The sequence below is a fragment of the Epinephelus moara genome, chromosome 4 (assembly GCF_006386435.1).
Source record: "Epinephelus moara isolate mb chromosome 4, YSFRI_EMoa_1.0, whole genome shotgun sequence".
Taxonomy (NCBI): Eukaryota; Metazoa; Chordata; class Actinopteri; order Perciformes; family Serranidae; genus Epinephelus; species Epinephelus moara.
The window spans coordinates 18,219,581-18,233,664 of record NC_065509.1 but is presented as its reverse complement, the minus strand read 5'-3'; the positions used below and the strand labels follow the sequence as shown (position 1 = coordinate 18,233,664).

Here is a 14,084-nt window from a genome sequence, read left to right as displayed (position 1 = left end):
CCTCATTACAATAATTTCTTAATTTATTCTAAACCCCAGTCACAACAACAAACCCACATTCAGCACACTCAATTACTGTGATTTTGATACACGAGCACCACATCAACAAGAAGCACAGGAACCAGTCCATGTATTTACACTGCTGTGTTATTTTTTTCCTGCGGCCTTATTTGGAGTGTATGTGGCAATCAGCAGTGCTCATTACACCTAGCTGCCCTATTAAGATGGCCCAGAAAAATGTCCTTGAAGGAGGAGATGAAGTGAAGAAAAAAAAGAAAGGGAAAGATGCTTACCGAGGACTCCGACACGGTAGTTGAGAGTGATAACGATGACATTTCCGTAGCTGGCCAGGACGCTCCCATCGATCATGTTGCCCGTCCCCTCCATGTAGGATCCTCCGTGGATGTAGACCATCACAGGCTTGGCCCCAGTATCTCGTATGTCTGCAAGAGCGGCCATCATTAACACATTCACATTGTCGTCCGCCCACTCCAATCAAGGGTCAGCTCAGATTCAGATACAGCAGATACAGCGCATGGTGGCCACAAACAGACAAGCTGACGGTCACCTCTCAGATACCAGCTGTAGGGATACAGTCTGCTGGCCTACTAATGGAAATGGAGGCAATATTCCTTCATATCTGCTCTATGAGAAACAAGTTAATGTCCACTCATTACGTCTGAGTTCAACTCTATTATAGTAATTGGCCATCTCAGCTGAAAATATCACTCGTCATTTACCGTATAAAATATTTATCATATAAACCAAACTATTAGGGTTGTATTTGTGTTGCCTTCCAGGAGGCAGACCCACTCTCCAATATAGACACGCAGGAAGCCATTAGGGAGAATAAAGAGAGAGGTACTCTGACACATCTCCCAACCAGGGAGAAGGCTAATCTGGCTTGACAGTGATAGGGAAAACGCACCGGCTAATTACACAATGCTACCGTGCGCCTCCTTTTTACACAGGCCTATCTCTGTGCAACAATTTATTTGCACGGTCCTTGCTTGGCATTGCAGGCAGTTAAATTTGTGCTTCAGTTTTGGTAAAATGTTGTTTATTCTATTCCCGAACCAGGGCTTGATACCCAGCTGGAGCGACACTCCAGCCAGATAAAGCACATCCAGAGGTAGAGGGAAGAAAAAAGCCTCTGTTTGAGGAATAGACTGAATTACTGGCTGGCTAGCTAGAGCTGGGAGACAAGACAAGAAACTCTCTCTCATTTTCACTCCTGCTCCCCCCGCGTTCTGTGTAGCTTCTCGCCTTCCCCTCCCTCACTTTGTATCGCTTTCACTCACAGACTCTCCCCTGTCTCTCCCTGTTTCTCTCCCGCCTTCCCTCCATCTCTGTCCAACTCCCTGCCTCTCTTTTTTTTTTTCCACCCCTAAGCCCTGAGAGTGGTGAGAATGAGAGCGGGTGGGAGGGCAAAGAGTAAGGAAGACAGAGAGGCAGAGAGAAAGAGAGAGACACAAAGACAGACCGGAAGGAAGGAAGATAGAGAGGAAGAAAAAGAAAAGGAGAGAAAGGAATAAAGATATGAATAAGAAAGAGAAAAATGGAAGAAAAAAAGAGAGAGCAATGGGCTCAGATTTAAAAGGGTGGTATTGTATTCTGGTTGCTATGGTGACTGAGAGCCAAAATTCAAAATCCTCAAGAACAGCTAATCGCAGACCACATCCTGCACAGACCAATCTGCATCCATCTGCAGGCACTGCTCGTCGTTATGCACCCCATCACATTAGCATGCCTAACACCGAGGACAACTACTTAAATGCATTTTGTAAAGACACGGTTTTTCTGTAACCCCTATAGCAGAGCTCAGCCTTGATTCTCAGGGCTTCTTTTTTTTTCTTCTCGGTATTCCCTTGGTTATTCATGGCCCCGTTACGTTTAAAAGCAAAGCAATAACTTGTATATGATGTGGCCTTATTTATGGCTTTCTTTATCTTGCTGGTATCTGAGAAGGCTTACACAGTGAAATGTGATTTATAGCTGACACTTCTCTATGCACACACTTATCTTAGACAAGAGGAGGAGGAGGGGATGCATGGGGTGAGGAAGCATGAAAGGTACAGTCAGAGAGGGGAAAGGGGGGAGGGAGGGGGGGAGAAAGGGAGGAAAAACAGCATATCCTACACAAGCTACTCAAACAAATGGGCCACAGATACAAGGAGAATGGTATAGAGGGAGACGGAACAGGGGGCAGAAATAAGAAAAAGAGATTAGTCATGTCAATGTTATCAGTCACCTCTTTTGTTGATTCACATCGGGTCTCCATGACAACAGTTAAATCCCTTTGGGAGAGTGATACAAGACATTGAAGCTCCACTTGTTCTAATCTATTTATTGACTTGATCTGATGTGGGAGGCGTCACTGTGACATACAGTTCTCACTGACACAGATAATGTGTCAGAGGAAAATATACATGCAACAGATCCCAATTGGACTTAAAGTGAGAAATAATAATCCTTCTCTAGATACATCCACATGTGGGCTGCAGCACGGCATGACGTGGCGGTAATGAGGTGAGCAGCTCTTCTTAACCAATCAGATCAAAGCTCTATCGGTCGCTGCGGTCGGCCTAATTTGGTGTAACAGGTGACTAAGTGGTCTACCTCGGAGAAAAAAAAAAAAAAGCTGCCTCCTGATTCACTAACTTCTCAGAGGCAAAAAGAAAATTACATCAACACATATATTCACAGCATCAAAAGGTAGCACAGAGCTCTGTGCTAGAAAAGAAACAGAGATAGGTTCATTAATGCAACAGACTGGTACATTTGCAATAACTTCACATGCACAACGAGTTGAACATAAAAAGAAAGACAAATAAACTCATGTTTTGGTGATGAACAAAGAAATCGGTGCGTGATGGAAATGTAGATGAAAGCTGATGTGCAATGAAGAGTGAGCTGAACAGAGAATAAATTATATCACACATCGTTTTCTCACACATTTCTTTCAATCAGATCATGCAGCAACTACTATGAAGTGACATACACTCCCAGCACATATACAAGCAGCAGATAATTATATCACAGTAGAGGAAATAAATTAACAATCGCCAGTAAATAAAAAGTTTTCCGCTCACTGCAGCAGCTTCAACAGAAGGGCTGGCGACAGTCACACCTGCAAATACATCATAGCGCATGAATTTTAGAAGGACCTGAGAAGCGCAACCTTTCATAGGTGCATCACAGCGGCCAGGACTGATTGGAGTGTCAGTGGGAGGCATAACTCAGGCCTGAGCCGAGCCTCTAAGTGTTGCTGCTGCAAGTGAAACCCACCAGGAGGGCCGGGAGCACTCGTTCCTTCCTCCTCTATCTTATTTTCTTTCCCTCACCTTTTTGTCCTTTGCTTCTCACTCCATTGAAAACAGTCAGTCATATATCTGACGCTAAGCGCCCCCAGAACCGGCCTTGACACTCCAGAGTGGGACAGGACAAAGGCGAGTGGAGATAAGTGTCGGTGGCATTCACTGTGTCAACACTTGGTGAAACATGGTGGCTGTCAGCGGCTATCAGTGAGGTCTGAGGTGGTGGGGGGGGTACGGGTGACAATGTCCTGATGTGGCAGAACATGACATGCACCCTACTGTAGTGCTCTTGTCAGGCCAAGCTTCACGCTTCACTCATGACAAGTCCATTACCGGCCATGTTCACATTTAAGAAGTGCATTTAGTTTAACTGGGGAGCTCCTCACAAAACAGGCAGTGTAATTACATCGAATTATACAGCAGCTTGTGCCGTTGTACAAGTCACTGACAGTATTCTGAATGTCACCGAATGTCTGCTTAATATTCCCTTTATACTGAATCAAATGAGCTCGCACTGTGTGTGACTAGGCCTCGGAGGGGGAAAAGAGGCTGAAGTGAAGGAACGCACAGTAACAAATTTTCTATTTTGGAGTCACAGAAGACAGTGGAAGGAGACCATGATGAAAAAAAAAATCACTGTTGCATGGCTGTTGCTATTTTAAGCCAGTGGACTCTCAGAGCCTGCACATCTTCACGAGTGACAGTATGGGCAAGAAAAGAGCACCTTATGGTTGGAGTATGTGAGACGGCGCTGCGTTCTTCACAACACTTGACATTTCTGAGAACAACTGAAGTATAACTTATGTATATAAAGAAAATCTCCACATGGCACTGGGTATATGAAAGAGGCGATGTGTGTGAGAGCGTGTGTCTCTATGAATCTTGACATCGCAACAGCAAAAGTAATGGGAGGAATGACCTTTGTGTGAAGGTGACTTCCTGCTCCCTCGCTGGCGTGTTTGTGTGTTAAATATGATGTTGGCAACAGAGCAGACAGCGAGCACTGTGTATGAGGACAGGGAGAAAAGAGAGGCGGGGAGAGACGCCGGCTGAGTAAAATAAAAGGGAAGACACGGTGAGAAGCCTACAAGGCTATTAGCCAAAGCCCCCTACAGCTGGCCTGGATCTAGATGAGAGGAGGAGGCCGTAGAGGTGCTGTCATCTGTAAGACTCACAGACAGCTGTTTACTCCTTGACTGAACGAAGGCTAACCCTTTAGTCTTTCAGGGAAACCTGCTGTCCTTGGTGCGAGCCACAAAAGCTGACATTATACTGTACAAACCCACTGAAGGGTTGCGGAGAGAACACCAATAAACGCATTACAGAAGCGCACACAGCACAAACCCCCTCAGACGTGCTGTGGCACTGCATAAGGAAAGTGCCTCAGTGAAGTAATTCAAAGCCTTGCTGCACTCTTGTTCCATTCTCTTTATTTTTCAAAAGCAATGCGTTTTTACATGTTTTTGCCTTGCCAATTATTTTGTGCCACTCATGAGTAAAGGACAAGGAGAAAAAAAAAATAGATGACAGCAACTGTCTGGGTCTCCCATCCTTTGAAACGGCTTAAATGATGCCCTTGTGGATCAGCCATTAGCAGCAATGCTTATCTTGGAAAGGAGCTGAGCAGCAGCATTCCAAATATCTCTGCATAAATGGGCTTCAAGGGGCACGATTCTTCAGCCCTGCCACATCACAGAGAATAGGATAGTGGCAGAATGGGGAGAATGGTGTGTGAATCGCCCCCACTGTCGATTCACCAGTCTCCAGCCTGCCTGAGCTGAGCTGAGGGCTTTGCTGGATGGGGATCCAGTCAGGCCTGTGCAATGGAATTAATGGTAATACCCAGGCAGGTGGAGCTCAGCTCTGCTCCCTGGCACAGCAACGATGGAGAGCTTCTCTGGGGGTGGGGGTATGTGTGTGTGTGTATGTGAGTGTGTGTTGTCTATTCGGTGCTTGCTTCTCGAGGCTTGGAAGCAAGCATTGTTTACGTGTACAAGTGCGTGCGTGTTTGCATGCCTCACTGGTTTAATGGATGCGGGTGTACATGTCTGAGTGTGTGCACACTCACGCTGGGTGGAAGCATTCCTCCTGATTAGAGCTGGAGTCTCAAAGTGCCAAATGACAGGCAGACACACACACACACACACATCTATTTTTCATCAGTGGGAGAGGGCCGAGGCAGCAGTGGCGCGAGACACTCTGGAGGTGGAGTAGGGACGGCTGCCTCTCTCTGCCTAACACTGGGCACGGTACCTCGGCAACGCTGCCATGTTCCACCTGGGAGATTTAGCTCCTACACAGCCTGACTTCCTCTATTTACATGCCCACCTTTATCTAACGACAGCAGGTAGGTGATTGAAAGCTTGCGCTCCTTTTTTTTTTTTTACAGTGCAATAACAGCCTCTGTAAAATTGAGTCCTGATTGTGGGCCGATGTAAATCACAACTCGCAACTTGGCCCACACGCTCGTGGTGCTGGAGGGAGTGTTGTGTAGAATTTGAATGCACTTTGGGGGTGCCAGGGGGTTGACTGCTGCTCAGACAGACAGGCAGACACACAAAGGGACAGATAGAAAAACACAGGAAGAGACAGACAGACAGACAGAATGGCTAAGAGGGAGAGCCTCGGGGACAGCCAGCGGACAGAGAGTGACAGAAAGTTTAAAAAAGGTCGTTATATTCCTCACTTCATATTTCATTTTGCTTATCTCCTCATCTCAGCTGAATGTTTTTATTGGTCATTCCACTGCCTTTTTTACAATAAATTTATACATTACTATTCCATTACATATGTTACTTACATTTCCTTGGCAATGTAAGAAATCCTTTATTGTTCCAATAAAACCTATTTGAATTTAAGAGCGTGTCTGGAAGGTTATAACAGGCAGGAGGGCGGCTCAAATATGGTGAAGGGAGGGAGGGAATTAGCCCAGGATAGACAGACTGCCAACTGAGACAGCATGGTAATGTTGGGATGAACAGACTGAGAGATGGAGGGGGTTAGACAGAGAAACCAGACAAGACAGCAGCTCTCTGGACTGAATGAGAATATGTGGATGAGAGGTGCATCAGCTAAAGAGCGAGAGAGTGGGAGTTCTGCTTGTGCTCTTATTCTACTTGGCCTTTTAACTTGAATACAAATGTTTGATTTTCATTGGTAATGCTCGCAGTACATTTACTGTAGACAAGGAGATTGCTATTACCCGCAATAATAGCACAGCCACTCGTGAGAGCAGTAGTATGTAAGACAGCTTACAAGGACTTTGTAGTTTGTGCGGTGCAGTCGACCATCCTTCAGTGAGGAGTCAAGTTAAGTCCTATTCTCACAGAGGTAACAGTGCTCTTTTATGGGGGGAATTACTGAGCGGTGCCTCTGAACACTGGTTTCATGTGTCGGGCCACGACACTTCAAAACAGACACATTCACCAGAACAATGAAAATCTTCTGGATCATGTTGAGGGATTGATGGCCAACTCTGTCACACATGCATTAGTTACAGTGCTGTGGCAGAGATTCTGCTGGGACCGTATTGTGCTTCTTCGGTGATGCTCTGTAAATAGCATTAGTTGCGCTCAGTAAAGAATAGACTTGTCACATTTTCAGTGAGGCTAGTCTTGCACAACAGCTTGGAGACCAAGCCACTGTGCGCGCATGCAAAGACTTGCCAGACAAAGGGATCGGCACTTGTCAGCAATTTTAAACGGACTCGGGGCTACATACACTGACGCATGTGGGCTTGCTTGAGGGAAAACAAACATACACATGCGCGCACGCATACACACACAGTCAAGCTGGAAACCGAGGGCAATTTGGCTTCACTTGCAACAGCTCGCCCTGGGCTTGAATGAAGAAACACCTGTGTGTCAAAGTGGTGCCATGGCAACGCTTCCTGTTCTGTGATCAAGGCCAGCGTGAGGCTTCTTTCTGAAAGAAGAGCCCACTGGCAAAGAGGAAGGAGCCTCACTACAAACCCCTTAAACATCTGGAAAGAACCCTGGATAGCCGGCCTCCGGTGGGTTTAAAACCCTAAGCAGGACCACCAGCAATGCCAGCATTCATTGTGCCAACATTCAAGACAAATAAGTGAAAGGATATGGCCACTTGGTGTGACATCTCCTGCCAGAGAGAAGGTCCATATGCCCTAAACATGTGCTGAGGTCCCAAACAGCTTCACTCCAGACACACAATCTCACTCGCCAAATATACACATAATGTGCAAGAATCCAATCTGTCCATAACAAACAAGCAGAGAATAAATTAAGGTCTTAACCTTGATACCCTACATCATGCTTGCATCACCTGCCTTACTGTGGCAATGGAAGACAAGGGCGGGGCGATATCAAGGGTTTGATTTAGATTCAAAGACTTAAGCCGTTTCTGTTGCAGCACAAGAATCGTCTCTCATTCTAATCTCGGCAGAGATCCACCCTGAGCCAGGAATATCCCAAGATAAATATGGAAAGTGAACAATGCGATTGCTGAGCAGCAACTTCCCATTTTCTACACCTCTCGCCTCTAATCCTCTCCAGCAGCACTCCTGAACTGCCGCTCCTCATCTAAATCTGCTGGCAGACCTGGTGAACAGTCTGATATTACACTGCTGCTTCACTTTCCCTCTGCCATTATCGCCACAAATACAGCTGCTGGTCACACCTTAAGAGGGGGCTCTCACCACTGCCTCTGCCCTTGTAATAACAGTTGCTCCAGTCACTATGTGAGATATTAAAATGACTCAACCCGGGCTCGGTTATCTAGACAGCTACTAGATCCCATCTGACTCCAAAGCCAAACACTCGACTCATCGGCTGAATTTTGATGCTCAGGAACAAGAGACCTCACATTCACTCCCACACACGCCAACACTTGATCAAAGACAACATTGTACTACAGATTGTAATGTGACAGGGGTGCTCGATGAGTGCATTTGCAATTAGAAAACAAAAATAAATCAAACAAAAAAAAAGAAAACAAATGATCAGAAAACAGGGACATTTTAAGAAAAAAAAAAGATCATGCACCATCTTTGTTCACCATGGAAAATACCTTCATCTTCATCACCGTCGTTATCCGATAAATCCTCACCCTGTTTTTTTGCATGGGCCCCTGTTATTGAAGCAGGGAGAGACATAGAGAGGCACAGGGAAATTCAAAATAGCACGTTTGGCAATACACAGATGGGAAAAAGGGCAGTTCAATAAAGGCAGAACTTGAGCACATGTTAATAATAACAATGTTAATTTAAATACACAATTCCCATTAAATATTTGTCAAGGGCATTTCTTCTTAATTCATACACAGTAAGAGAAAAAGAAACATTTTGTATAGTATACAAATTTAAAAAAGGCTAGACCGGATAAAAATAATAAAATGAAAACACAGCTTGCAGAAAGGAACCAAAATAAAACACAACAGTTATAGTGGAATATTTGGAGCAGAGTCATACACCACTGGCAGTTTCAGAAAAAATACTTTTTTAGATTTATCAGAAAAACCCTCTGAATCCAATCCTGTAAGGCTGGGTAACACCATTAGCTTAAAGGATTGTTGCCAAAATGAAAAGCTACAACATGTAATTCTGATTGGTCATAATTGCATCTTGGAAATGGCTTCTTGAGCAGGGCTTTGGTGTGTTTAAACAAGACTTTAGTGACTTTCTACTCTCTCTGTAATACAAACTTAACATCAGTTCTTAAGTTGAGCATCTGATTTAACAGACTATAAAAAGGCAAATTAATATTAATAGAAATTGTGGTTACTGGCAAGTTAAAGAATACAAAAAACGGGGTGCGGAAAACTATTTAAAGAACAGCATTTAAACCGCAAGCAAAAGCACGTGCCGCAATACAACTTCCCTGGAGGTGGTAGAGATTTAAATAAATCACAAGATCATGTGTATCATGTGTACTTGGTGATGTGTGCAGTTACTCCAGCTCGTCTCTTTGCCCTAAACAGTAGGTAATATGCTGTTGCCCTTGTGCTACATGTTAGTATGAAAATCCAGCCCCCTAGGGCGTCTCACACCATGTGCAAATATAGTGAGCAAGCCCTATCTTGACCTACAGCTTACACAGTGGTATTCTTAACTGGTTAGAGTTTGATATCCATGTATTATCATTTTTAATGTGGCCTAAGGATATCAATTCTGGTTATTCAGTTGGTCAATTCCATCAGTACATCTGTTCAATAACCCTATCATCGTCTGACAGGAATTTTTGAAAAATGTAGTATTTTGTGAGAATTTTAAAATTTCGGCGATACCCTGACCTTTCGTCTAGCACCACTGTCAGTTCAGATTTTCCTCCTGAGCAATGCTTGACACAGTAAATCCTAATATTTTCATGACCTTGGACTTTTCCTCTGGTGTAATCACTAGGCCTCTATGAATACAAATTAATATCAAAATCTCATGGGCTGACTGTCATGGAATTTACTGAAGCATTCATGATTTCCAAAAGATGTCTAATTCTCTCCACAGTGTTGAAACAAAATCGTGCACCGTGTGGCTGTTGTTTAAGTCATCAACTAGCCTACTAACTACGCTGTTTACGAGACAAGAGCCGTCAGGATGTGGGTGCCTCCATGGCTAAACAACACCCTGGAGTAAACCCTGGTCTCAGTCCACTTAACTCATTACAAGATCTTTCCTCTCTTACCATCCTTAGACCAAATTATTAACCTTTTCTTCAAGACAACTAATACCCTGCATACCATTAGATCTGCTGTGGATATTCATGGTCCCTAGAGGATATCTAACAAATGGCTTTTCAGTGGAATAATTATGCTGTGGTGGACGAATTCAATTGCAAATCACACGATGCACTCAGGCCCATGGAGTACTTAATGATCGCAATGTCAACCACTTAATTTAAAGCTACAGTGCTGGGTTGTACTCATAAATGTATGTCTATTACATTCTAGCTCTTGCAAACCAAGTTCATGCAGTACTGATTAAGCCTATCACCGCCAAGTAAAGCTCCCTCTATTTCGCAGTATACCAGAGCTGTAGTGTCTGTGGTGACATTGCCGTGCTGGTGCACCTGAAGTGATGCTTTTACATCAACCAGCCGAATTTAAGGGGGCAAGAAATGCGGTAAGATCAAAGTGATGGAACAGCTAGAAGGAGTATGGTGGAAGCTTTGGCAGAAAATGCATCCAAGAAAAGTTTCTGGAGTGGATGCTCCAGAAAAAACAACTCTGGCTCCAGAGGAGGGTTAAAAAAAGCCTTGAAGAGAGCACTCCTGGGGCAAGGAGGATACAGCAAGCTCACCTGCAGGCTTACATCATAAGCAGGCGCCAACAGCTCCGCACTACAGGTTTAGAATTTCCTTAAAAGTCACTACGAGTCTTTAAAATATAATTTCTGTCATTCATGTGGGCACGCCACTCAGTCAGGTGGAGTCAGAAGCAATATAAACCTCTTTGGCATAGACACACTAGTTAAGAGCTTTTATTTGAATGAGTGCACCATCTTGTTTGAATACCTCATCCATTGTTAATTGATAGATGCAATATATTGCATAATGTAACAGGCTCGGTGTTATGACATTTACTGAGTAAGCTCCAGAATAGGAGAAGCCCTTTGAATTTGTTAATTCTACAGTCTGTGCAATGACCTTGTTCCATCTAATGAATAATGCACTCTGTATGGGCTGCTATATGAGGTTTAGGCAGGCAAACATAATCATCTGACTTCAACAACTTCAAGCTTTTATACATAACTTTTGTATCACCCTGTTAGGTAGTATCAGGTTATGGTCTGATGCTTCTACGGGAAGTTGTGGAAGCTGTTATGGAAGGTTGTGGGAAAGTGGGCTTTTAAGTTATAATAGTCATTGGAAAGGGTAAGATGAATGGCTTGCCAGGTGTGGTAGGCCTCTTGTGAAATCATTTTCTAAAGTAATCGTATCAAAAATCAATGGTTAAATAAAAAAATCTGTAAAAATCCATCATGAGGATAATTGTGGTTAAATTGCTTTGAGTTTTATAGCATGTCCACTTCTATCCAGCTTAATAAAACGCAAAAGTGCTGCACTGATTGCAGTGTGTTGTTCCAGGTACTGCTGAGACCACCAATTACAATCCAAAAAGGCTGGTTTGAGTATTACAGTCATGAGTTTGAAGGGTTATCAGGCGCCGAAACACAGCAAAGCAGTTTATTATGTTGTACAACTGTTATTATGATGGTAATAATTTAATCCTTTGTTGCCCCAATCACCGAAGAAAATGCAGATATATTGCATTTTCATTACAAGGCAACGTATCCTCATGCAACGGTTCATATGATATCTTCTAAAAAGATACATACACAGTTAGTATTACATCTTTCGAAATAGCGGCCCTGCCAGTTAGGTGAGGTTTAGGAAAATGAGCAAGGTTGTACGTAACGTGATAACGTCATGTTAGATACGTACATAACTTAAAATAACTCAACAATGACTTTTGGTTTCACGCGAGACACAAAACCCAATCTCCTGAGTCAAAGTCCTGTGTTTGTTTGACCCGTCCACTACCCCGACAATCTCCCTCTGGGTACTTAGGGGGACTTTGTGCTCTTTATTAGGGTTCAGCCGAATACTTGAAAACAAGTACCCACTACAGATAATGTACTTGTTACCAGTACGAGTATCATACAGGTAAAATGTGTCATTATTTATACTCATGATAAAGGAAAATCCTCATTTGGGTAGCTTTATTTAAAGGAGCTATATGTAAGAAATCTAAAGCAAATAGTCGTAAAATCCTCCTAATATGTCACAGAGACCAAGGAATAATGTTCATATAACATACTGATCTCACCGACAACAATAGTACAGCCAGAATATGCGCATTTAAAAAAAAAAAAATCGCAAATCATGTTTATGTTTTGAATTTGTGTTTTGGCCTGTTGCGCCACCCACCGCCGTCTACCAGTCACACAGTCAGTAGAGTCTCAGCATCAGTTAAAGTTACGACTGAGCTACAGCAGCATGGCAAGCAGCATTAGCAGTGTCCCGGTACATAGCATTAGCAGCCGGCTCCTCCTCAGCTGTATCCCGGCAGCAGCGTTAGCAGCATACAGCGCCTTTAATCTATTGCGCTTGAGATAAAAAATGATCTGAAGCTCATTTCTGAGGCTGTTATGTAAATCGTTTTCTAATACGTAATAAATATCGCTCACATGATCCTGGCTCACGATAATGTGGGTCATATCTGAATTAAGGCTAGCACGATATCAAATTTTGACTAAACGATTGACGATTATTAGAGTTCACAATAACGATATAATCGTGTCTGTAGAAAATTTGAATAATAATAATAAAAATAATAATAATGCTATCAGTTGAATTCATTTTAATTTTCTTTACTGTGCATTTTACTTCTTTTCTGGTACTCAAAATAAAAGTGCAGGGAGGTGGAAAGAGAGTCTGTAACTACAACTGCACTAAATTGTACAAAAAGAGCAATTACACTTTATGGATAATGAAAAGGCAACCAGATGGCGTTGGGGGAGAGAAACAAAGCCAGAACAGGAAGAAATGGAAATGACTTAAGAGGCACTGGAATATTTACACAATGTTATTGTTTGTGTATTGTTAACATGATATCAATATATAATCTTTAAATATCACGGTTTTCATCAAAACTGGTGTATCGCAACATTCCTTATACAAATAGTGCCTTACTCTTCACAGGTATAAGTACAAACAGTGAATGAAAACCACCTGTACTACGTTATCTAACTGATACATGCGCTTGCACGTATTAGATTGGCCAATGCACACCTAACCGGAAAATGCTGCAGCAAAAGGTTAGCCAGATTCAACTTTTTCAGACCCTGTATACTACTGAAGAGCTTCGTGTTCGCACCATGGCTATGACAACACAGTGATCTCACTGAAATGAAAAAGGGGTCTGCGTTGTCTCACAAAGTGTTAATGTCAGTCTAAAAATGGCCTTAGTCTCAGAGTTTGGCAGGTATAGAACTTAAAAGCTCAACAAATTTCATAGCAGCGCCAGGTCAGTCCCTTGTTTAGGAAGTGACCTCTATTAATCTATCAGATGTCATGTTGTTCTCATGTTGGCTTTAGAAGAAACAGAATAACAGCCAGCACCTAAACAAAGACACTTCACCTGCTAATACAGCCTCCGTTATGGCTTGTTCGCGATTACGCTTAATCTAGCGTTCCCTGTGCTGCTGACATGCTAAAACAGTGATGTTATTGAGTGATAGTGCTTCAGACAGGCGTAGATTGGATGGCAGGTGTCGACAGGGAAGCTCTGTCACTTTGAATCGTGTTGTCTCTGAGCCCGTGTGTGTCAAATGCTGGATCTATAATAGGAACTGCAAACATGTGGCATCTGCAGTGACTCAGCAAAGCGAGCCTATATTTGACCTTGAATCTTTTTCAAGTGATGCCGCGCTGAAAGAGTGTGGCATTAAAATATAACTTCAATGAACTGATGAGTTTCTTTGCATAGCCGGCCTCCAAGAGTCGACATTTGCATCTCTTCAAAACAGGCGGCATCTAGAATAACAGCTTTTATTCATGTTCCTTGACAAGCAAAATAGAAACCTGTCGCATTTATCAAATCAGGTTCAAAGGAACAGCGTTTGATGGGCTTACTTGTTACATAAAGGCTATTGAAATTTAACATTTCAGCAGGATGGAAATGCAAAGAAAAGACACTCTAGTAGTTGGCTGTAGAGTTCTACATGAATAAACCCAAGCATGCACACACACACAAACATACAAACAGATATAGAGTGCTCTCAGACTCTAGGGACTT

The 14,084-nt window shown here is 43.1% G+C and overlaps 1 protein-coding gene across 2 annotated transcripts in view; it reads right to left on the bottom strand.

The window, feature by feature from the left end:
• Window positions 1–14,084, bottom strand: part of nlgn3a (neuroligin 3a) — a 150,855-nt gene that overhangs the window by 94,172 nt on the left and 42,599 nt on the right. The window contains exons 4-5 of one of the 2 annotated variants that reach the window (XM_050042962.1): window positions 8,361–8,420; window positions 294–443 (exon numbers count right to left, since the gene is read on the bottom strand). In XM_050042962.1, coding sequence (XP_049898919.1) covers window positions 294–443; window positions 8,361–8,420 — 210 coding nt within the window. The remainder of the gene's footprint in view (window positions 1–293; window positions 444–8,360; window positions 8,421–14,084) is intronic. The other variant, XM_050042963.1, reaches the window with a different exon arrangement.